General features: G+C 36.5%; 2 protein-coding genes across 2 annotated transcripts; both read right to left on the bottom strand.

Annotated features, from left to right (window-relative positions):
* Window positions 1–1,663: 1,663 nt before the first annotated feature.
* Window positions 1,664–3,401, bottom strand: LOC115888883. Its single transcript, XM_030908751.1, has 3 exons — window positions 3,015–3,401; window positions 2,143–2,691; window positions 1,664–2,101 (listed from the first exon to the last, which is right to left on the bottom strand). The coding sequence occupies exons 1-3, from the start codon at window positions 3,399–3,401 to the stop codon at window positions 1,664–1,666; spliced, it is 1,374 nt and encodes a 457-aa protein (XP_030764611.1).
* Window positions 3,402–17,611: 14,210 nt separating this feature from the next.
* LOC115888882 lies at window positions 17,612–18,202 on the bottom strand. The gene has a single exon (XM_030908750.1). The coding sequence runs from the start codon at window positions 18,200–18,202 to the stop codon at window positions 17,612–17,614; it is 591 nt and encodes a 196-aa protein (XP_030764610.1).
* Between the last annotated feature and the right edge of the window lie 5,162 nt (window positions 18,203–23,364).

The following is a 23,364-nucleotide window of genomic DNA, read 5'->3' as shown; positions in this document are numbered from 1 at the left end:
AATACAATTTGATAGACAATTAAGTTGTGCATCTGATTCTCATAAAATATACAGGGTGTTCCATTTAAAGTAAACAAGTTATTGCCGTTTAAAGCTAGAAATTATTTAAAATAAATTTTTAGACACTCTGTATAAGGTAGTATAATTTTTATTATTGCAACACAATAACTGGTCAATAAATAAACTTCAGTAAATATTTAGTATTAAAAACTTTGATACCCTCGGAGAAATGAACCCTTAAAATTTATACTGCAATTTCGCAAAATTGAAAATATTTCAAAAACGGTAAGGTTTAAGTGTAATAAACCTTAATCAAATTTACCTTTATTTTAATCGTAGAAACTAAAAATGCAATAATATACAGGGTGTTCCATTTAAAAAAATACAACTTTGATATTTTTTATTTATTTGGGACACTCTGTATCTTGTAAAAATATTTTTAAATTGTAGCTCTAATAGTCCTTCAACGAACTCAAAACTTATAATTTGTAAAAATCTAATCGTTTAGCTACCATTCTCCGTGTCATATGTGGTGAACAACCCTGTATATAAAGACAAAAATAGATTCGCGCAAACTTATGCCACAATTTGAGTCAAAAAAGACTACGATCAATAAGTGAGCAAAAATAAATTGATGAGGGAGGGTGGGATGAAACTCGTCGAGCAATTACCTCCCCGTTGTGAGTTCTGGGTTGTTTAACAATACTGAATACATAAAATATTGTTAAACAAGCAAAAAACTGCTCTAAGTGCATTGCTCTGCTCGACACATTTTTAACTCTTTGTTAAAGTGTGTAAATATTTGGGTATTTATAAAAAAAATGTTTGACCTTGGTACATAGGGTACACTGAGTAGGGGGGTTAAAATGTCATATTTCAATAAGATATATTATTTCTAGCTACAAAAGTAACTTATTACCTGAAATTTTGGCTAAAAATCAAAATTTTATATTTTTGTATTTTTTACTTTTTTTGAAGCCCGGTAGAGGGCAAAAGATGAAGAAAAAATTGAAAAACTTTAAATAGATATTAGTTTTCTAATACCAATTGGCAACTTTTGCGCAGTATTCCAAAACTATTTTCAAAACTTCGATGTTTCGATCCCCCTAGTGTACTACCAGTCATGACCTATACATGCAAAACCTGGACACTTAAAACGGAAATCATAAGAAAACTGCAGGTCGCACAAAGCTCAATGGAACGAAATATGCTGGTAATAACCAAGAGAGACCGTAAAAAAATAGAGTGGATACGACAAAAGACCCTGAGGTAATAGTCACATCCACATAGTCAAATTTCTCAAGTGGCAATGGGCAGCACACTTGGCAAGAAGAACGGATAACAGATGGACTACAAAAATTACAACATGGTACCTACGAAGAATCAAGAGACCTAGAAGAAGACCGAACCTGAGATGGGACCACGATATTAGGAAATTAGCAGGGATAACTTGGGTCCGCATAGCCAACAATAGACACCGATGGGCTCAACTACAGAGAGAGTAAATAAGGGAAGCTATATCATAATTGGAAATGGTTGAATAAGCTGAAAATGATGATGATGATATTATATAGGTAGTAGATTAAATTTACAAGAAAGAAAACCCAAAAAAAGATCTTCTTACAAATTCTTACGACGCCGTCTCCTTTCGAAGGTTGGCGATCTAAATAGCTAACGTCATTCTAGATACAGCCATACGAAATATGTCGATTGATGAGCAACCAAACCATCTACGAATGTCCTTCAGCCAGGAATTCTGGCGTCTGCCGATAGATCTTTTGCCCTGGACTTTGCCTTCAATTATTAATCTGAGAAGTTCATACTTTTTACCCCTCATTATGTGGCCTATTTTTGGCCGTGTTTTTCTTTCTTTGATGGTAAACATGAGTTCTTTCTGTTTTCTCATTCGATGAAGAACCTCCACATTTGAAACTCTTTGGACCCATGATATTCTTAATATACGGCGGTAAATATACATTTCGAAGGCATCTAGTTTTTTTTCTAACGATATGTCAAGAGTCCAACTCTCACACCCGTACAGGAGAACTGAAAAATGTAGCATCTGACCATGCGTACCCGTAGCTCCAAACTCAAATCTGACCTTGTGAAAAATTGTCTCATATTTATAAATGTTTTTCTAGCCTGTTCTATGCGGCTTCTAATTTCTTTCTTCGGGTCGCATTGATCATTTACTATACACCCCAAATACTTGTATGAAGACACTTGCTCTACTGGGTCACCGTTGATATCCAGGTGAATCTGCCCAGGTGTTTTGGTAAATGCAAGAACCTTCGTTTTTGTGGTATTTATGAGGAGACCGCAGTTTTCACTATGCCGAACTAATTCATTCATTAGCCTCTGCAAATCTTGTTCATTCTCGGCCAGCACAACTGTATCGTCGGCATACCTGATATTATTGATCACTTTCCCGTTAATCTTAATTCCACATTCGATTCCTTCTAGAGCTTTGAAGATAGCCTCTGAATATATATTAAATAAGAGCGGTGACAGCACACAGCCCTGTCTTACACCTCGTTTAATCGTGATTTCTTCTGACGATGTTCCTTCAATTTTAACCACTGCGTTTTGCTGCCAGTAGAGATTTGTAATCAATCGAATTTCTTCTCTATCTATTCCGGTTGTTTTGAGGACTTCTATAAATTTTTGATGGTTAACGCAGTAAAGGCTTTTCTATAATCTATAAAACAAGCGATTACATTGACATTCATGTCTCTGCAACGCTGAGTGATAACGTTTAATCCGAATAACGCCTCACGAGCACCTAGGCCACTGCGAAATCCAAATTGAGTTTCGTCTAGTTGGTACTCGCATCTTTTATAAATTCTGGTGTGAATTATTCTGAGAAATATTTTGAGGACATGGGACATCAGACTTATCATGCGGTATTCATCGCAGTTCCAAGCGTGGGTTTTCTTTGGAAGGGTAATAAATGTCGAGCGTAGCCAATCCGTTGGGATAGTCCCTGTACGGTAGATTGTATTGAATATGAATACCAGCAGTTGCAACCCCCTTCCGTCCTGTTCAGCCATCAGTTTTATAACTTCGGCATGAATATTGTCTGGGCCAGTTGCTTTTCCGTCTTTTTGGGATCTTATTGCGTGAATTACTTCGTCTTTGGTAATTTCAGGTCCTTTTTCGTTCATGTTTTCATCCGCTTTCGGTGGAGTGTTCGGTCTGCTATCATTAAATAGTTCTTCTACGTATTCCTTCCATCGTTGTAGTTTATTTTCTATTCCTAAGATGATGTCATTATTTTGGTCCCGTAAGATAGCTGTGGAACGTTTCTTGTTACAGTTTACCATTTCTTTCACCTTCTTGTGTAAATTGAATGTGTCGTATTTTTCTTGAAGATTTTCGATTTCACTACACTTCTCGGTCATCCACTGTTCCTTTGTATCTCTGCATTTTCTTCTAATCCTTTTGTTTAGTTCAGCATATAATGCTGAATTTGCCTTATGGGTTCTCCTTTCATTTTTTCAAAAAAAAGATCCGGTAGTTCTAAATATTTCAGCAAAAAATCATTTTTTATATCAAAGTAAAATATCTCGGTTATTTTGGACTTGTCTTTTTAACTATTTCTGAAAAACGGTAAAGAGAAAACACACTTACACTTCGCATCGAAGTATGGAGCGTATTTTTAAAATTTAATTAAAAATAATACTTCTTCTCACAAACTAATTAAAATTTCATAAAATTTCATAATTTTTCTATAATATAATTAGCTACAAAGTCTCTGGGGAACGATCGAGAATTATTTTGAAAAAATCTTTCGCCTTAGGAACTTCGTTTAAAACTAATTTTAGCTTCTCCCTTTTATACTTGTTCCCTCCAGAGGTCTCCGAATTAAAGAAGTTACGAAATAAAATGAAAATTGGGTAAAAATATACAGCCCAGAGAAATAAATTTTCTTTTATCATTCTTTATGAATAAAAGAAACCCGTGTATTTCGACGAAAATGCTCCTTATATGTTTTTCTGTAGCAGTTTTTTTATTTCGTTTCACGTTTAGATTGTTCTACTTGTTTACTTTTATAACTTATTTCACATTTGAAGGAACATTTGGCAATATAAGAAACAAAGAACTTTAATTAAATAAAAAAAATTGTGTGTGCACTATGTGTGCATATTTGAAGGGAATCTTCTTACTAACAGCTATTAAATGATACAGCTATTATATTTTGTTCCATTGAGCATTTGAAGGATATACAGAGTGGTCCGAACTGTATTCCGGAAACTTCGGCAGCTAAAAAGCTTAGTTTCGGAGATACAGGGCGTAAAAGTTTCATTTTTATTTCGATTTTTTCCAAATAATTTCTGAAGTAACGTCAATATTTGGATGAAAATTGGTGTCTGTGAGTTTTTTGACATGAGAAATTTGATTTTGATGTCAATGTGACTCCTACTAGTAGAGGGCGCCACCTACGTATTTTTTAACTGGTTTGAAGAATAATAACGTTTCGTCCGTACCTGTATAAAACTATTAAGTAAAAAAATATACATTTACGACGTTTCTTACGTGAAAAAGGTCTCTTGGTAAAAATGACTACGAGTAATGGTTTTCGAAATATTTGGAATCGAAATTATCAATACCTGTCATCATTGACATAAATTAAACATGTTGACTAAATAGTTATTAGACTGAAATTATGTTTGAAATGTTTTTGTGCCAAAAGTTCAACAGAAACTGTTTTATCAACATTTTTTGCAGAAAAATTTATACTAATTTAAAAAAATAAAAATAACCTAACCTTAACGATCCAATTAAGTGAGAGTTTGGTAGCGCAGGGAAATTTCTTGGAAAAAATCACTTTATGGTTTCGAAGAATCGTTGACCATGTAGTTCCAAAAAAGGTATTGTTTCTATAAAGTCGTCTTTGAGTAGCTACAATTGTCACTTTATCAACCCGAAGATTTTAAAGCTCCAAACGGGTAGGGTTGGCCTAATATGTTATTGTTCCCGGTACTTTGTGGAATCATATGGAACTATAAAGTATTTTTCGGATAAAACGGCCATATGTTTTTCATTACTTTTTAGACGAACAGCCAAATGGCTCAAACATTATGCATCTTCAAGCCTAACATACTACCTAGATTAAAGCTTTTTTCCTTAGTTATTTTGTTATTTCTGACAGTGGACTAATATTTTTAAGTTTGACCCCAGTTTTAAGCAAATTATTAATATTTTTTAATTACTACATGAGTGTCTATTGCAAATAATACAATAATTTGAAATATTTTGAGAGGCAACGAATATACGACGTAGCCGCCGATGGTCACCGCCCACTTTGTAGTGGCTTTGATAGTAGCAGTTACGTATCTGTCACTATAAATGCTAGTTGGGAAAAGCTATATACTAAGGGCTGGCAAAGGTTAGTCTTTGGTCGAGATTTCCGTATGTAAGAAGAGTACAATGCGTTTATGATGTACTGAACAAAGAGAGGACAGTAAACACGTTGCCAAACGTATGAAATAAACCGAGAAACTGTGCACATCGCTAAGAGACGTGGAAGGGGATATAGCAGATTTGTCGCAGTTGACCGGTCGACCCAATCAATACTTCTGTCAGTACTTAAAGTTCTAGGGAAAGGTGTATCTCATGCGTTCAGCTTCACGATTTACTTATGTCTCGTGATACTTGATTTGTTTATTTATTAACGGGTCGTTGGAATTTTCCCTATAGCTTGAATTTTTTTAAGTACAAGGTAGAAACACTTGCATTTTTCGTAAAAATAAGTGGAATTGAGTGGGTGTTCGATAGTGGTCGCGCTATTAGAACTCTGAATTCAAAAATCGATATCTCGAAATCTATTAGAAATAATAGATTGTAGTTTTTTCAAGAACTTTGTTAATATTTCTGCTGTATTTTCTTTGTAGACAGTATGTGAAAATCTTTATCAATAAAAAAATTACACGATTGCTGAAAATTGCTATGCTCTGAAAGTAAATGGATGGATTGTTTACAATTTTTGAATGGAAAAAACAACCTTATCGAATTTTTCTTATGTAAACATATTGTAAAATATCCGATCTTGATAATAAAAAAAAAGTTTTAATATCTAAAGTGGTTCTTGAGTTATGGCCTGTTATGTGTTAAAAAGTTGATTTTTTAAATTATCGTGATTCCTGACGTTTTCTCGTTATTAAAAAAATAACACCCTAACGATATCTTTATAATTCTATTTCAGATGCTCAGAAACAAGTCTAATGATTTTAACTAGTTATCTCTTGAAAAAAAAATCTTTTAAAAATAAGCGGTTTGCGATCGTGATTTTACTTTACTTGATAGGGAAAGGCGTATCGGCAACGCCGCAACAGCACACCGTCGCGCGTCGCGTCGGTCGGTCGCATTTCTCTCACTCCGACTTAATAAGATCCCTATGCGATTTACTTCCGCACATGTAAATGCCGACCCAAAAGTAACTGTTGCCAGCACGGTATAGGAAATTTTGGCATCTTAATTCGGCATTTAATAACGTCCCAAGGGGGTTCTGACTCTGTTATTTATGTTTAGCATAACAAAAACAATATAAGCTTGTATTAATCCAGCAAGAAATAAAACACTGCCAGAGTGACGATATTCGGATGCAGTTCATAACCCACGACTTTCGAAAAGCAAAGCCACGTCGCGGCTAATGCTCCTCCAGTCGTAGCGCTCGCGTAAGCCGCAATATCCACTCCTTTTTACGTGGTGTGTAATCTCTCTTCGGCTTAGTAGGCGTGACGTTCGAAACTTCGCCGGATTTTTACGATCTTCTTAGCTCGCCCCAGACGCCGTATTCTATTTCTTTAAGGAGGATTTCAAGTTTATACTTTACCTGCATACAAATAGTCGGCTTTCAATATATAGAGGACTTGCTGCTTAAAATTATGATAGAGACCTTTGTTGACCAAAAAAAATATATCTCTGTGTCGGATTCATCTTTTCAAAAAAGTTCTATGGATATTTCGTCACTTGCTCGACCTTATACCACTATTACTACTACTACTGTCATTACTCGCTGACGAGTATTTATGATGATAATAATAATAATAAGTGCCTTTATTTATTTAAAAGTTGTATACAATGAATATAAACAATAAAAAAAGTTGGCGACATTCAGCATACGCTGCTCTTCCATGCAACCAACTAGGTATTAAAACATTAATATGAAACAATATAAATATGTTGACACAATGAAAAAAAACGTGCCTCCCGCCGGCGGGAGGCACGTATAGCCGCCCATACTAAAATATGTTAATAAAAAGTTGCTAGGCAGTTCTTTTAGTTTCAAAGTAAAGGAATTTTTCCAATTTTTTTATCTCAAAAACTGCGACTTTGACTGATTTTGATGTTATTACAAATTTTGTTGCAAATATTATTCCTAATCTTATATTGAAAACCGCGTTTCGCTAGCTACTGTAATTTTGGAGTTACGATTTTTTTAAATTTTTAACCCCGTCCCATACCCCCTTACCAATCCCCCACCGCCACCAAAAACTAATAGCCAGATTCTCGGGTGTCACAGTATTTTTGTGCCAAATTTAGTTAAAATCGGTTTAGCGGTTTTTGAGTTATCGTGTTAAGCTTGATTTTCATGTATCCGTTGTCCGACGATACGTTGATATTAATTTTATTGGTAGAATTTAAAGACTTTGATTGGTTAGAAAATAACGCAGTTTTTAAATTTATTGCATTTTCATGCCTTCGTTTATCGGATATACGTTGGTGTCAATTTATATTTTCGTTTCCATAACGATTTTGCTATTTTACTTATATTTTTATTAAGGTTAGATTAAATTATGATTAAATTAGTCAAAAAAGTGTCAAAACGTTCGTTATCGTATGAACGGGTCCGTTGACGGGCCGAAGTAAAATATTTACGGATGAAAAGTGACGCGAAAACACTATGACCAATCAGAGCAACGTCGGACCATCGTATCAACGTATAACGGATGCATGAAAATCAAGCTTTACAGACAGACAGACAGACAGACAGACAGACAGACGGACATACGGACATACGGACATACGGACAGACGGACAGACGGACAGACGGACAGACGGACAGACGGACAGACGGACAGACGGACAGACGGACAGACGGACAGACGGACAGACGGACAGACGGACAGACGGACAGACGGACAGACGGACAGACGGACAGACGGACAGACGGACGAACGGACAGACGGACAGACGGACAGACGGACAGACGGACAGACGGACAGACGGACAGACGGACAGACGGACAGACGGACAGACGGACAGACGGACAGACGGACAGACGGACAGACGGACAGACGGACAGACGGACAGACGGACAGACGGACAGACGGACAGACGGACAGACGGACAGACGGACAGACGGACGAACGGACAGACGGACAGACGGACAGACGGACAGACGGACAGACGGACAGACGGACAGACGGACAGACGGACAGACGGACAGACGGACAGACGGACAGACGGACAGACGGACAGACGGACAGACGGACAGACGGACAGACGGACAGACGGACAGACGGACAGACGGACAGACGGACAGACGGACAGACGGACAGACGGACAGACGGACAGACGGACAGACGGACAGACGGACAGACGGACAGACGGACAGACGGACAGACGGACAGACGGACAGACGGACAGACGGACAGACGGACAGACGGACAGACGGACAGACGGACAAACGGACAGACGGACAGACGGACAGACGGACAGACGGACAGACGGACAGACGGACAGACACCATGAAAATATTTTGTATTTAGGTCATTTATAACCCAAATAACTCATTTTGAGTGAAATTAAAAAAACTTTTTTTTGCCGATCTTAATAGTCTACCATACCTATTGGTATGGTCGGCTAAAAATATATATATTAAACAATTGCAACTGTTATTCTCAGACACGATCATTCATAATACGGGCCTTAATCTGTTATTTAAAAAAATGTGTTGACACAGCGTTCTTTATTGACAATGGCATAGAATTGTATATACTTACAGCATTGTATGTAAAAGAGCTTCGAAATTTAGAAAGGAGGTACATTAAGACATGGATGTACCATTTGATTCTTAACAGTTGTCTAAGATGTCTTTGTTGCAACTTGTTTAATGCGTTCGTGTGCCGGCGGAACGGCACCCAGGTTTCGCTTCCATATAACATGGTGGGAATTTTTATTGGTCGGTATACTGCAAGTTTCGTTTTTGGGCTCAAGTCATGATTGTAGAAAAACCAGGCTTTTAATTTCCAGAATGCTTTTGAGGCGCTGCTAATTCTGTGCTGAATTTCACAGTCGATATTTGCCTTTTCCGAAATCTGCCGAGGTAATTGAATTCCGCTACATATTCCAGTAGTTCTCCGATTTTTATAGCATTATTATGATCTTCCGGGGGAGTGCACATGATTTTAATTTTATCGATATCCAGCTTAAGGCCCAAAGCCTCGTATACCCAGGTATACGTGTTCAGTATTTCTTGTAATTGCTGTAACGTTTTTGCAACTAGAGCGCAATCATCAGCGTATTGAAGTACTGTGATGAATTTTATACATGTTTTTGCTCTAAGTCTTATTATGTTGAACAGACCACCATCACACCTATTTATAAACATATTCCTCTTTACTGCTGTTTGCTGTCTACTATAATTGAGAGCTCTGCCATGAATATAATGAATAAGAGAGGAGTGCACGACACATCCCTGCCTAACTCCTGTATTTGTCAGGAAAGGATCACTCAGTGATCCATGTTGTGACATTCTTGACTTGTTGTTATGGAGGCTTTTACACACTGTAAGAAATTTGTTGGATACTCCAAACTTTTGCATAATTGCACAAAGTGCATCTCTGTTTACAGAGTCGAAAGCTTTTGTGAGGTCGATGAATGCAACATAAAGTTTACTCTCCTGCTCTTTTACTTTCTCCTGTAGTTGACGGACGGAGAATAACTCTATGGTACCCTGTCGAACCCTGTATATAGAGAGAGATAAATTAAAATAAGGACAGTAATCACTACTAAAAACCTCCAGGAAAAAAATTCTAATTTGCATTCATAAATGCATCAAAATGACAAACCCTATCACACGTTCTCTATATTAATGTAATGTACCTGCTCCTATCTCGCTTAATATTAATTTTAACACGACAGCCCTGAGTTATCTGTTTAATCAAAATTATTTAACACAACGCGTCCTAAATATCATTAAGCGACTGTGTATAGCTTAGTACGTCATCTTGTTACTTATTAATATCATAATCTTAACCCAGTTATATAATCCATTCCCCTTCCCTGTTCTCTCCAGCCCCGGTATCTGGCGCTCTGCACACTGTTTTCATGGATTACATTCTAATTTAATGAAAGCTGATTATCTGCCGTGCTAACAATGTTTTACATCCACATGTAGCAAGAAGCTTTCTAAAATTTGCTGTTCAGTGTCCAATTAAAGCATAATTTTAAATTAAGTAAAAACAAGTTAAATAAATATTTGATTGTTTTTATTTAACTTGAATTTTACTTTGAATATGGTAGATAAAGATTCAGTATTGAAACTAAAAGAACTTCGATTGTCTTTATTTATTTTAATTAACATACATACATACTTTTTTTTTGCCATGAGGAGAGTTCTTTTGATGAGGAGGAAAAAATCTTCCATAAGACACCCATAACTGGGTAGTGCCGGATTCCTACCGGCTAAAAAAACCCTCCTCGTTCAAGTAAGCACACCACGCCGGAACCTCTTACGCATTACTTCGACGTGGGGACTGCCTACGCCATGTGGCGTTGTTCCTCTTCTTTTTTACTTAGTATATTATTTATACATTTATATACTGTTTCCCATAATAATTCACCTCCCTCAAGGCTTCTCATCAAGTTCGTTTCAGTGAAATCCAGTCCACTCTCCTTCTTAAAATGATCTCTCTCATCCTTCCATGTTCAACGTCGTCTATTTGACCACAAAATAAACATGATTCAGAGCTTGCCCGCCGCATCTTATAGAGGTATTTTCGGAAGCACCCGTGTCCAGACAGCATTTGTGTCAGGTGGTATCCCACTTCACCATATGGTCTGTCAATCCATTTTTCGATGTTGGGTATAAGTCTCCAGGTTCATCTTCCGTACTTTCCTTTATCCCACTGATCCTGCCACTTCTCCATCACAGTTTTCCTGGCTATTTGTTTGAGCTCTCCCTTGTACCTATCTGCTCGTTGATGAGCTAATAAGTGGATAGGAGGAATGCCCGCAATGACACCAACTGCCTCAGTAGATACAGTTCTGTAAGCGCTACAAACTCTAATACATAATTTGCGCTGCAGAGCTGTTATCTTTCGCTTTGTTTTTATTTTGTCCATTGCCTTACACCATACCGGAGCTGCATATAACAATTGTGAATGCATTACGCTTACAAGAATTCTACGCTTTGATGACCTAGGGCCCCCTATGTTCGGCATTAGTTTTGATAATGCAGCAAGAGTTTTTTCCGCTTTAGTAATTGTTTGGGTAACATGTTCACAGAATGTTGTTTTACTTTCTAACCAGACTCCGAGGTATTTTACAGTATTCTTAGGTACGATCAAAGTTCCCTCAACATCGAAAAGAATTGGTGCCAGTTTTCGTTTGGTGGTTAGAATTACCGCCTCAGTCTTTTGTGGTGCTAGCTGTAAATCCTTTTGTGCCATCCATTTAGAAATTCTCAAGAGGCCGGTGTTAGCTTTATTCATAAGTATTTCTTCATTATCAGCAATCACTACCGTTGCTACATCATCCGCGAATCCAATAAGAGTAATACCCTCTGGCATATCGAAATTTAACAGGGGATTGTACAAAATGTTCCACAATGTGAGACCAAGAATTTCCCTGCGGAACTCCGGAATTTATTCTTACCAATTTCGTTCTCTCTTCAGTTTCCACCAAGATTTTTCTCTCGGACAGATAAGAACTTATTATATTTATTAGGCTATTTTTAATGCCCCTCTCCCTCAATTCTTCCAAAATTAGCTGCCACGACGTGCTATTAAAAGCATTCCTAACATCCAGTGTTATCAGTGTACACAACCTGCGGCTTCGATGACTAAATGCTGCTGATTTTTTAGTTATATTAATAACCTGAATCACTGCATCTACCGTTTGGCGTCCTTTTCTAAATCCGAGTTGTCTGTCGCACAGTCCATTAGCTCTCCACTTCGCTGTTTAATCTTCCCAGTATTAGGTGTTCAAATATCTTCCCTTCAACGTCCAGGAGGCTGAGTTGCCTGTATGCAGTTGGTTCGCCTATATTTTAATTTTGCTTTAGGATTAATAATAACTTTGCAACGTTCCACTGAGTCGGAAAGCAGTTTGACCGGGCAAGTAAAAAAAAAAAAAAGTGGGCAACGCTGTGCCGGTCAAGCTTAATCACGCGACTTAAAGTTTATTTGATATGAACTATAGTAACTGCCTTCTATAAATATAAAATTAAATCAAAATAAAAATATAATACACGTTTCAAGATTATAAAAAAATATATATATGGATGTGAGATTGTTCCATATTAACTAATTAGAGTTATTCTGTATGTTTGCTAATTAGGAAGGAAAGGTTATGTTGTATACAAAACCCGAAATGGAGAATTCTCGAGTACTGTATTGAAAGGGTCAAAAGGCATGTAGATTCCGTGGCTAGCCAAAATGAGCATGACCAGGCGTGGTAATGTTTTTTATAGTTAATTAAAAGGACGGAAATGGAACAAGCTAAAAATCTCGTCAGTAAAAAGCACACTAGATAATTTACGTCTACTAGGGCTGTGTCTGCGAAAAGAATTTCAAGAATGTAGACACAAAATATTGGAGTATGATCAATTTACTAAAAATCATATTTAAATAAATAGCCAATCGATTTTATACATCACTACCTATACGTATACCTACCTATCTCAAACCCTATAACTTTTTTTTATTTTTTTTTCGGATAATAAAACGAGATTTGGTATGTATGATTTGGTAGCATATGACATAAATTAGGATTGATTGACGGTATTCAATTGAGGGGTTTCTGGCAAAAAACCCATTAGTCAAAAAACGGGTAAAATGAGTTAATGGCTATCCGACAGTAATTTGTTAGCCATAACGTTCCTACCAAACGAATTCGGGAAAAGTGCTATAAGGCAGCCCGTGCATACGATCAAAAATACCGTAATTCCTAAAGAACCCCACAAGTCACAAGTTTTAACGGCAAAACCCCAATAGTCTGCTACTTGTTGTGGTTTGGTTGTTTGTCCTTCGTAATCGTTCGAACAGTTGCTAAGAGGACTTGGTTGTTTCCACGGTTTTTGCCAAAATTCCAGCAAAATCCCCGCAAGTCAAACAAATTCACGCCCTTCCTATCTTAAAAATAAGAAAGAAATAAAGAAAACTAGTTTTCTATAATTTCAGATTATAACCAGAGCTCACACAAAAAAAAATTAAATGGGAGCAAGATATACATACGTTTTTTTTTATTTTTTCCAAATTTCCAAACCCCTCAATTGTTTTTATTTCGCTGCAACTTTTGACATTTTGGCTTTAAAAATATCGTGTTTTAAATTTCAATCTTCTCCATGGCTGCGTTAAAAACACTAATTTTTAGTCAAGGAGCCTTGGAAATATAGGTTTGATCGTCTAATGTTTTTCGTGTCCTCTCCTGGCTGGTAGAAAGACACCCAAACGGTATATTTTAATAATATCTCAATTTTTTCAAATGGAAAGAAGGTGGCTCATTAGCATACTCGGAAAAAGCATTTTTTACGAATAATTTAGTACCACACACTTGGTATTTCGGGCCAAATTTTCGTTATGAATCGCATATTGCAATTTCAAATAAACCATATTCGAAAATGTTAAAAGTTGACATATACCTACCTATGATATGTCGTTCTATTCAGAGTGTCATTTTCTATCAAATAAAGCTTTGTATAAGAAGACTAAGGAAGAAACATATCAAAAATCTTAGGTCCACCGCGATGGGCCTCAAATATGGCCGACTTAAATTCCGGTTTATCAGTGCCGTTCTAATTTTATTTAAAATATGTAAAACTATGATGTAGGGTAGACGTGGGGTAGACTCAATATTTTTTTTTTATTTTACATTGTGAATAAATGTCGGTAGTTATTAAAATTGTTATAAAAATATAAAATTCTAATAAGAATAGATAAGTTATAATAATTATTTATAACCATAAACATCCGATGCGCTACTGAAGCAGGTAAGTCAAATTGACGTATCTAAATTCGTTAACTTCTAATCTTTGACAAGTAGTAAATAAAAGCAAAAATGCAAGAAAAAATATATAATTAGTTAATTTACGTGAATTTCATAAATGATCGGTTTACTACACGTATGTGTATATTATATATAGTCTGTCGAACGAGAAGATCCTTGACAGTGATAGATGTGTCTGTCATTTTAATTTCAAAGTAGTTTATTTTATTTTACAAAGAAATAAGTTGGTACAACTGGAACGCATAGCAGAAAATATTTAAAATTTGATTGACAAGATGACAAGTGATTACTTCAAAATATTGTGAAAAAAACTGTATAAAACTGAAAAATGTAATCGAGTTATTTTATTTAATAAAAACGGTATGTGTTAATACAAAACAAACAAGAACAAGACACTACATACCAAAAAAATATAAAAAAGAACTATTATTTACTTTCAAGCTTTATGAAACTACCCGCATTTATGATTATATTTATCAATATAACTTATGTACAAATACGAATTTGTAATATTCCGCAGGAATAAATAAAACAACATGGGTAAATAAAACAAACTATTTTATTAATAATAAATCCTACCAAATTTTATACCTTAAAGGTTGATTAATTAACTTTAATCTTATTTTTTTTAAACCAGTACCTTTTGACATTATTTTTCTGCAGTACTAAAATCCATTATTTGCCTATCGTGTGATGTCGATATTTTACAGCTACTCCAGTTTTTAGTATGTGTTTAGTTTGATCCTTCTACCTTATACGAGATGCACTTATCTGCGACGAAATGGTATACAAACTTTATCGATGGCAACTTCATTGGTTTAAGACTTCCTGCCTGGGCAGCGAGTATTAACCATAAACTGGTGCTCTGGGTCTACAGTTAATTTTCACTCGATTTTTCCTCCACTTGACTTCAAAAGACACAAAACACACGTAATAATACGAATCAAAATGCATCATCTTCCAAAACGCAGGGTATTCAACAAAAGTTGACACAAAATTATAACCTATAATTTGGCAAGACTTTGATAAGCGTCAAAAATGACAAAAATCTAAAGGCGAGTTCATACGCATCGGCGTCCGTTTGTCGTTCATCGTTCCGTCAAACCAATAAAATTGAAATACGATCTGTCATTTTTTAAATAAACCAATAAAACTGGTTAAAAACAAGAAGACACGACGCATGACGGATTTATATTTAAACCCATCCATAGATAACTTAAAAATAATTAGAAACTTTTTTTAGTAAAATAAATAGATTGATATGGGACGCCATCTGCTTTTCTTCTGTCATCGTCTGTCGAAATCTTACCTGAGAAAAAAAACAGAGTATAGTCACTTACTAACGAAAAGTTGTTCCCTTATTTCACTCGATTTTTGCCGAGATCTACCACACGCTACACAACCAACTATTTTAGAGTATTTTTCGATAAATCGCGATAGTGTCACTGTTAATTTAAGTTCTGCCATCATTTCCATATAGATTTACTACTTTTATACAACTATCAGTAGTAGAATAAATAATAAATAACATAAAATAAGCTCCGTAAAGACTGACAAATCCACAAAATTCCAAATCAAATTCTAATGTGTCAAATGAATCGTCAAAGCGAACTGTCAAGGATCCCCACCCTAGAGTGCTTTTTCCGCCCACCATGCATGAATACATGGATAGCATTATGCTCCTTCCTTAGTCCAAACCAAACCAAATCAAAGGAATAAAGTAACAAAATACCGAGGGTGCCATTTGAAAATCGAAAGTTGTTGTCATTTCCGGTAAAACAGAATGAATACGCCAATCAATTCTAATTTATTTTATATACTAACATACAAAATCTCGATGTTTTATCTGAAAAAATAGAAAAGTTATAGGGGTGAGCCACTTTCGAGACGCACCCGGTATATTTTATTAAATATTCCATATTTAATAAAATGTCTCTTTATTTTTCTGGCATAATTCCGTAAACTTTGGGATAACGGCCAGGGATTTTCACTTAAACAAGTTCTTTGTAAGTGAAGATAAAATTGTTTGTCGTGGCGCCAACAAACTTAAAACATCAAAGGGCTTTCTCTAAAATACGTTAGCGCGGCGCTCTAACGTTCCGCCAGCAAATATTCTAATTTGTGCATTAAGCGCCGGAGCCGGGACGGTAGACACAGTGCTCCGCTGCCGCCTGCATCGGGGCGGACGGTTTTTCTGCAAAGGCGAAAATTCAAATTCGATGTTTGCCTTGCATTTTCCTTTAAATTCGATTTTAAAGAAGATGTTATAGGAATGGATTGGAGTGAAATACAGAGTCGTGCAGCATGAGATGTGTCTGACATCTCTATTGCTCTTATTATAAAAAAATGTGTGTGCACTATGCGCGCATATTTGGAGTGAAACTTCTTACTTGGAAGTGCCAGGGCTGAGTTAAAAACACTAATTTTTGATAAAGGAGCTTCGGAAAAATTGATTTGATCGTGTATTTTGCTCTGGCTGGTTAAAAGATGCTCAAATCGTATTTTTAATTATATCTCAATTTTTTCAAATGGAAGGAGGGTAAAGAATTTTAGTTTTTCGGGTTATTAGGCCGTGGTCGGTTAGAATTGCTTCATAACGTTTCGCTAGCATGAGTGGCTAGCATCTTCAGAGGTGTGTTTGCTCCGACTGCTCACACTAGACTGATGCTTCCGCGTCGGCGTAGCGCGTATATATGCGTCGGCGGAGGGGGCGTGGCTTGTTCGGGTGGTAGTTCTTCCGGAACTGGTCTACTTCTCTGTGCTGCTACTTTGGTCCTAGATATAGCTGGATGCCAAATTCTGTTAAAGTAGAAAGTTTCTTCCTTACTGTTGAAATTATTTGGATGTTGGTGAATTTCAACAGCTTTCCTGACCAGACGATGATGATATCCAGATGTTGTGGAAATGACTTGGGTGTCTTCGAATTGGATTTTGTGGTCACCATCTCTTAGAGCATGTTCTGCTACGGCTGACTTCTCTGTTTACCCTAATCTGCAGCTTCTCTTGTGTTCCGTAAGTCTCGTTCCTACTGAGCGTTTGGTAGTTCCAATATATACGCTACCGCAAGAACAAGGTATACGGTAGATCCCTGCAGAGGATAATGGTTCTCTTTTGTCTTTGGCTGGTCTTAAGCAGTCCTTTATTTTCCGGGAAGGTTTGTATATGGTTTTGATCTTATACTTCTTGAGAACTTTACCAATCCTATCGGTGACCTGGGAAACATATGGAAGGAAGGCCTTCATTGACGTCAGGTTTCCTCTGCCTAGGTGCCAACGCCGCCTTTATTTCTCTGTCATTATAGCCATTGGCAAGAAATGCTTTATTTAAATGGCTCAGTTCCTCTTGGATGTGTTCATTAGCACAGATACGTCTTGCCCTATTTGCTAATGATCCGATAATCCCTTGTTTTTGGCTTGGATGGTGATTTAATAGTTTGTGTAAGTACCGGTCTGTATGAGTGGGTTTTCGATACACCGTGTGATCTAAATGGTCGCCATTTCTGTTGACAAGCACATCGAGGAAGGCCAGTTGGTTGTTTACTTCGGTTTCCATGGTAAATAAATCTTACCACCAGTTGGTTACTTACTTCGGTTTCCATGGTAAAATTCCCTGGGCTCTGCGAATTAAGGTGATGAAGAAAGTCATCTGGGCTGTCACGTCCATGTTTCCAAACCACAAATGTATCGTCCACATAACGAAACCTTACAGCGGGCTTCAGAACGGATGACTCTAGCGCTTTTTCTACAAATCTCTCCATAAAGAAATTAGCAATTATTGGGCTGATTGGGCTACCCATTGCGGCACCGTCTGTTTGTTCGTAATAATTGCCGTTTCCTAAGAAATAGCTACCAGTCAGACACACTCGGAAGAGCTCTGCGATGGCAGGTGTGAATGATTCCTTGATTAGAGCCATTGACTCGCCTAGGGGTGCTCTCGTGAATAGCGATACCACATCGAAGCTTACCATGATGTCAGATGGTTCCAGTTTTAGATCTTTTAGCTTTTGGACGAAATGCGTTGAGTCCTTCACATAAGAGTTTGTGTCGCCGACTTTCGGTTGTAGAATCGTAGTCAAGTATTTAGTTTGTGAAAACTTTTAAAAAATCGTAACTCCAAAATTACAGGAGCTACCGAAACGCGGTTTTCAATTTAAGATTAGGAATAATATTTGCAACAAAATTTGTAATAACATCAAAATCAGTCGCAGTTTTTGAGATATTCCTTGTTTCCGTAGTCTGTTTTTGAGAAAATCCGTGTGGAGAACTCCAAACTCCCATCGGACGCGACCCCAGGTGGCGGATAGGGGAAATAACCGCGGACTAAAATTGGAAAAATTCCTTTACTTTGAAACTAAAAGAACTGCCTACCAACTTTTTATTAACATAGTTTAGTATGGGCGCCTATACATGCCTCCTGGCGCCAATTTTGTTATCTACAATACTCTGTGTCGTATGTGGTGAATAACCCTGTATACAAGCGGCGGAGCGCTAAGCTTCTGATCTGATATTGTAGTAAGAATTTTGAAATTACTATTTACTATTAACTTTGACAACGTTCCAGTAAAATGTATCAGTGACTATTTTCAACAATATAATAATAAACAGACAATAATACCAGATCTTGTATCAATTTTAATAAATAACAAATAAAATATTTAAAATTCCACACAAGCAGCACACTAAAAATTCTATTACATACAAATATTCGATTTTATAGCGGCCGTTATTCCGAAATTGCCGATTCCCTCATTAATTCCTCGTCGAAACGAAGTGTATCGGAGCGGAACCATTTTTGTCCGTTCAGCCATAAATTTCGAATTCAAGATTCCGGCAGAAAGAATTCCTGCTACGCTATTGATTTAATATAATAGGCTAGCTCGGAATAGGCCGACTGGGAATTGGCTAGGGCAATTCGAATAGAGGAATAGATCTCTAGGTGAAGTTGGGGAATAATATTGAAAGAAACAAGTCGTACCATTAAAATTGAAAGAATTTCTCGATTTACTGGAAGAACTCGCTTAAGCCTTGTTTTTTCCTAGTTAAATTTAACCCAAAGCCTCTCATGTGACGCGCAGGCTTTAAAGAGAACGAGAGTTTGCGTTGAAATGAAGTTTTGTGACCATATTAGGTTAACTTAGAGCATTTTTAGGTCTCTTTTTAATAGATAAAATCAAAAGCTCAAAAACTAGAGAGATCAGGAGCATTTAAGCATTCTATTAATTGGCGATTGCACACTGCAGTCATCAATTAATAGGAATATATAATCTCTCTGGTGTAGGATAAGTTTCCATTTTCGACAAATTCCTGAGATTTTTTTATTTTAACTCCAGTGGGTCAGCTAGTACAATCGAATTGCATTTTTTTCTGCTGCATAAAATTCAGTTGTCAGTAAAACAAATTTTCCACAAAATATACGGTTCAAATTGTCTTTTTCTTATTTTATAAAACGATTTCACTATCCAATCCAATTAGAGTTCTTATTGATCGAATTTTTACGAGAGCTTACAGATAATTTTTAGAAAATCTTTTGCCGTCGAGGATAGAAATAAAGTTCATTTAATCCACCGTTCTGCTTAACTTACTTTTTGGTTGGTTTAAAAGTTAAAGGAGTTTGAAAAAAGGCTAAAAATAACGAAAGTAGACCATATCATTGATAAACTAAACGTAAAAATTGTAAAATACAAACACTAAATCACCAAAATACACCAAAACACTTTTACTTTTACATTGGACGCGCGTTTCGCTAACCATGTTAGCATCATCATCAGATGATTATAAATTAAAATACAATCTACAAGTTGAGCGTTTATATACTCGCCCAGTGGGCACCGAGTGGGCGTGGCAAAAACTAGCCAACCGAGTCAGAGCCCACTGAGCGTAACAGTTAGATTTCCGCCACTAGAGTAGTAGGAACAAAGAACTTGAAGGAATTGGACCGTTGTCTCTGTTCATACTATCTTTACATTTATTAATTCTGATGCTTTCATATGCATCTAATTGCCTGTAATTTGAGACTTGTTTAATTAATTTTAAATTATGAAGATCTATACAATGTTCTTTATCAACAATATGTTCGGCAATGCAAGATTTATCCGGTCTACCATATCTTATCTGAGCCAAATGTTCTTTAAATCTAATTAATATTGATCTTCTAGTTTGCCCAACATATTTCTGATTACAATCTCTACAAGAAAGTAAGTAAAGTAACTCTTGTAAAGTAGTTTTTTAGTCGTTTTAAACAATTATTGTTTGGTTTTGTTTATTTTTCAGTCAAATATGTAATTCATTTTTTTTCAATTTTCTTACCTCCTTGTACTTTCTTGTGCCTCGTTTTTTTTTGCAGAATAGATTAGATAAAGAAAAATCCCCACTAAGAGCTCTATCCGGAGAAATATTTCAAACATTACGTTCCAGAATAGCAGGAGTATTGACAGTTATCCCGAAATAGTTATATTTTGCGAGCTAAAATTTTGGTCAAATGCATTAGAAAATTCCCCAATCTGCTATTAGTATCGAAAGCTCTAAAAATATTGGTACTCGTTCCTTTGAAATGCAGTAGTAATAGCAATTCCCTTTTTAAAGCTACATTTGCATTGAAAAACATTGACTTTTATGCTTTTTAAGTCATTCATGTCCCAAATAGGTACTTCCCAAGTAGCATTTGGACGTTATCTAACGTCGGGTATACGTCGCGTTCAATAAACCCGACGTCGGGTACCAACGTCGGTTCGACCGCCTGACGACCCTTATTTGCACCTAAATGGAGAATACAGATTCGGGTCGCCTCGACGTCGGTATCTGACCTAATAGGGAATGTAATTCTACCAATTACCAACGTCATATTACGTTGGATTTTAGCCACTTAAAATTCGTCGCTAAGCACTTACGTTACGTTTGGTTTCATATTCGCTACCAAGAATACATAAAAACCTAACCAAACTACCTAATTACAAATGGATTCATAATCACTCCTCGAATATAACTATAAGTGCCTACCTAATTTCATATTATAATAATTCTGAATCATTAATCCAGACATCAGTTTTGTCAACGGAAGTCACTTTTTTGATATATCTGATTAAAATACTCCGGAAAACAACGAGCGTCTTCAAAAGTAGGTAGATTTATGAAATAAAAATATCTATAAAAAAGTAACTCGCAAAATATTTTTTTTTATTTTTTAGCTGGTTTGATCATAAAACTGTACTGTGGTTCCCCCCAAACTCAACCTTATCAATATTATTCTACTAGAAATCGGAATGTGAATATAAATTTTAAAAACAAAAAACGATTTTAAAATGGCTGACAATCGGATACCTGTTAAGAATGGCGGATTTCTGTGTCCGACTTAATATGAACTACCAATATACCAATTTCGACCGGGTCTCCAACATTAGTCGTCTCACACGACCGAAGTACATCAAACCGGACGACCGGCAATCGTATTATGACGTATATAATTCCAACGTACGCCACGTAACCTCACTTTGCGTATCAGTGATTTGTGGATTTGGCAACTATATTTTAGTTTTTGTTTTCTCTTTAAATCAATGGGCAGCCACTTCTTTAAGATAGTATATACAAAATTTAAAAAAATTGGAACCAGTACCTCACATGTGGGAGGAGGATGGGGTCTGCTGGTTTCCTAAGCTAAAAAATGAAATTAAGTTGCATCTTATATTGCAATTGTAATGCAGCATCTCTTCCGGATAAAAAGCATTCGTGGGCGGAGGGAAGACATCACTACTACTATTATTATTTTGCAAAAGCCTCGACCTCTTTCTGTAAAATGTAGATGAATGTCTAAATGCCTTTTTAGTGTTTTTTAGGCATAATAAAAAAATTAAGTTTGTTTACAAAAACTTTTTATTAGGTTATGTTCGTGATGTTTATTAGGCCGCAAATGCTACTTAATGTGTTGTATTTACGGACGTAAATAGAGATACGTAAATTAAGTTAAAAATATGAACATAAAATACAACAAAATATAATTGGACGTTACTTTAGGGATTATCAGTGAGACGTATCCTATTCGGACAACGGGTAGACGTCGGGCTAGTTCAAGTATAGGTACGTCGTGCAAGCCAACGTTGGAGCGACGTTGGGAAATTAATAAAAATGGTACGTTGTTATTTTGTACGTCGACAGATCGTTGGATTTACCGACTGGGATCCAACGACGTCACTTTTAATAGGAAAGCGACGTCACCAGTCGTATCACCAGCACCCGACCTAAATTTGCACAAAGTCTGACGTCGCTTCAGGTCAGATTTAGTTCGAAGTCAGAGAGATGCTACTTGGGTTGGGACACGAAATACCAAACTTGCAAGCTTAACAAACGAATAGGACTGACTTGGGCCGCCTATGGACGATTGAAATACATTTTCACAGGGGCACTTCCCATATGTTAGTTTTCAATATTTCCAAATATAGATATTCAATCAATGCGTACTACCTGTTCTAACGTATGGTGCGGAGACCCTAATATCATCCAAGAAAACACTAAGCAAATTCAGAATAACGCAAAGCGCAATGGAAAGATCAATGTTGGGGCTATCTGTGAGACACAAAGTACCGAATATCGAAGTACGAGACAGAACAAAAGTCATGGATGCCATAGAAAAATTACCTACTTTGAAGTGGAATTGGGCAGGGCACATAGCAAAGCTAAACGATGACCGATGGACGAAAAAAATAATAGAACGGAGACCAAGACATGATGCATTCAGGAGCAGAGACCGTCCTCCAACTAGATGGCATGACGACTTAAGGCTTATCTACAGTAACTGGATGCAAATAGCTCAAGATAGAATATAAAAAAAAATGGAAGCAAACGAGGGAGGCCTACGTCCAGCGGTGGACTTTACCCAAGTAACAAAATTCCGACTTCCGACTAGTTTTGACTACGCGCAACATTGAAATTGGTATTTTTCCCTACCCTACGACGTTGCACTTAAACAATTGTATATTTTGACCTTTAACAACGTTGGTAAACGTTGTAGGGCACAACGTTGTTAGAAGTTGCGTTTGATACCGTTGTCATTACGTCGCCAGAAGTCATGTTTATTGTACTAGAGAATAACAAACGTAGTACAACGTTGTGCAACGTACTTTTAAATTACGAGTGTAAG

This window comes from Sitophilus oryzae, unplaced genomic scaffold, assembly GCF_002938485.1.
Source record: "Sitophilus oryzae breed Bouriz unplaced genomic scaffold, Soryzae_2.0 scaffold_808_pilon_pilon, whole genome shotgun sequence".
Lineage (NCBI taxonomy): Eukaryota > Metazoa > Arthropoda > Insecta > Coleoptera > Curculionidae > Sitophilus > Sitophilus oryzae.
This window is presented reverse-complemented; position numbering and strand designations above follow the sequence as displayed.

What these genes read in the sequence shown, in the direction of transcription:
- LOC115888883 (XM_030908751.1), bottom strand. Translation starts at nt 3,401, where the DNA reads ATGACCGAGAAGTGTAGTGAAATCGAAAATCTTCAAGAAAAATACGAC. An exon ending in GAAGGGGGTTGCAACTGCTG is followed by an intron (nt 2,692 to 3,014) that starts GTATTCATATTC and finishes TATAGATTATAG; the next exon opens with AAAAGCCTTTACTGCGTTAA. An exon ending in TTAGAAGCCGCATAGAACAG is followed by an intron (nt 2,102 to 2,142) that starts GCTAGAAAAACA and finishes ATTTTTCACAAG; the next exon opens with GTCAGATTTGAGTTTGGAGC.
- LOC115888882 (XM_030908750.1), bottom strand. Translation starts at nt 18,202, where the DNA reads ATGGTAAGCTTCGATGTGGTATCGCTATTCACGAGAGCACCCCTAGGC.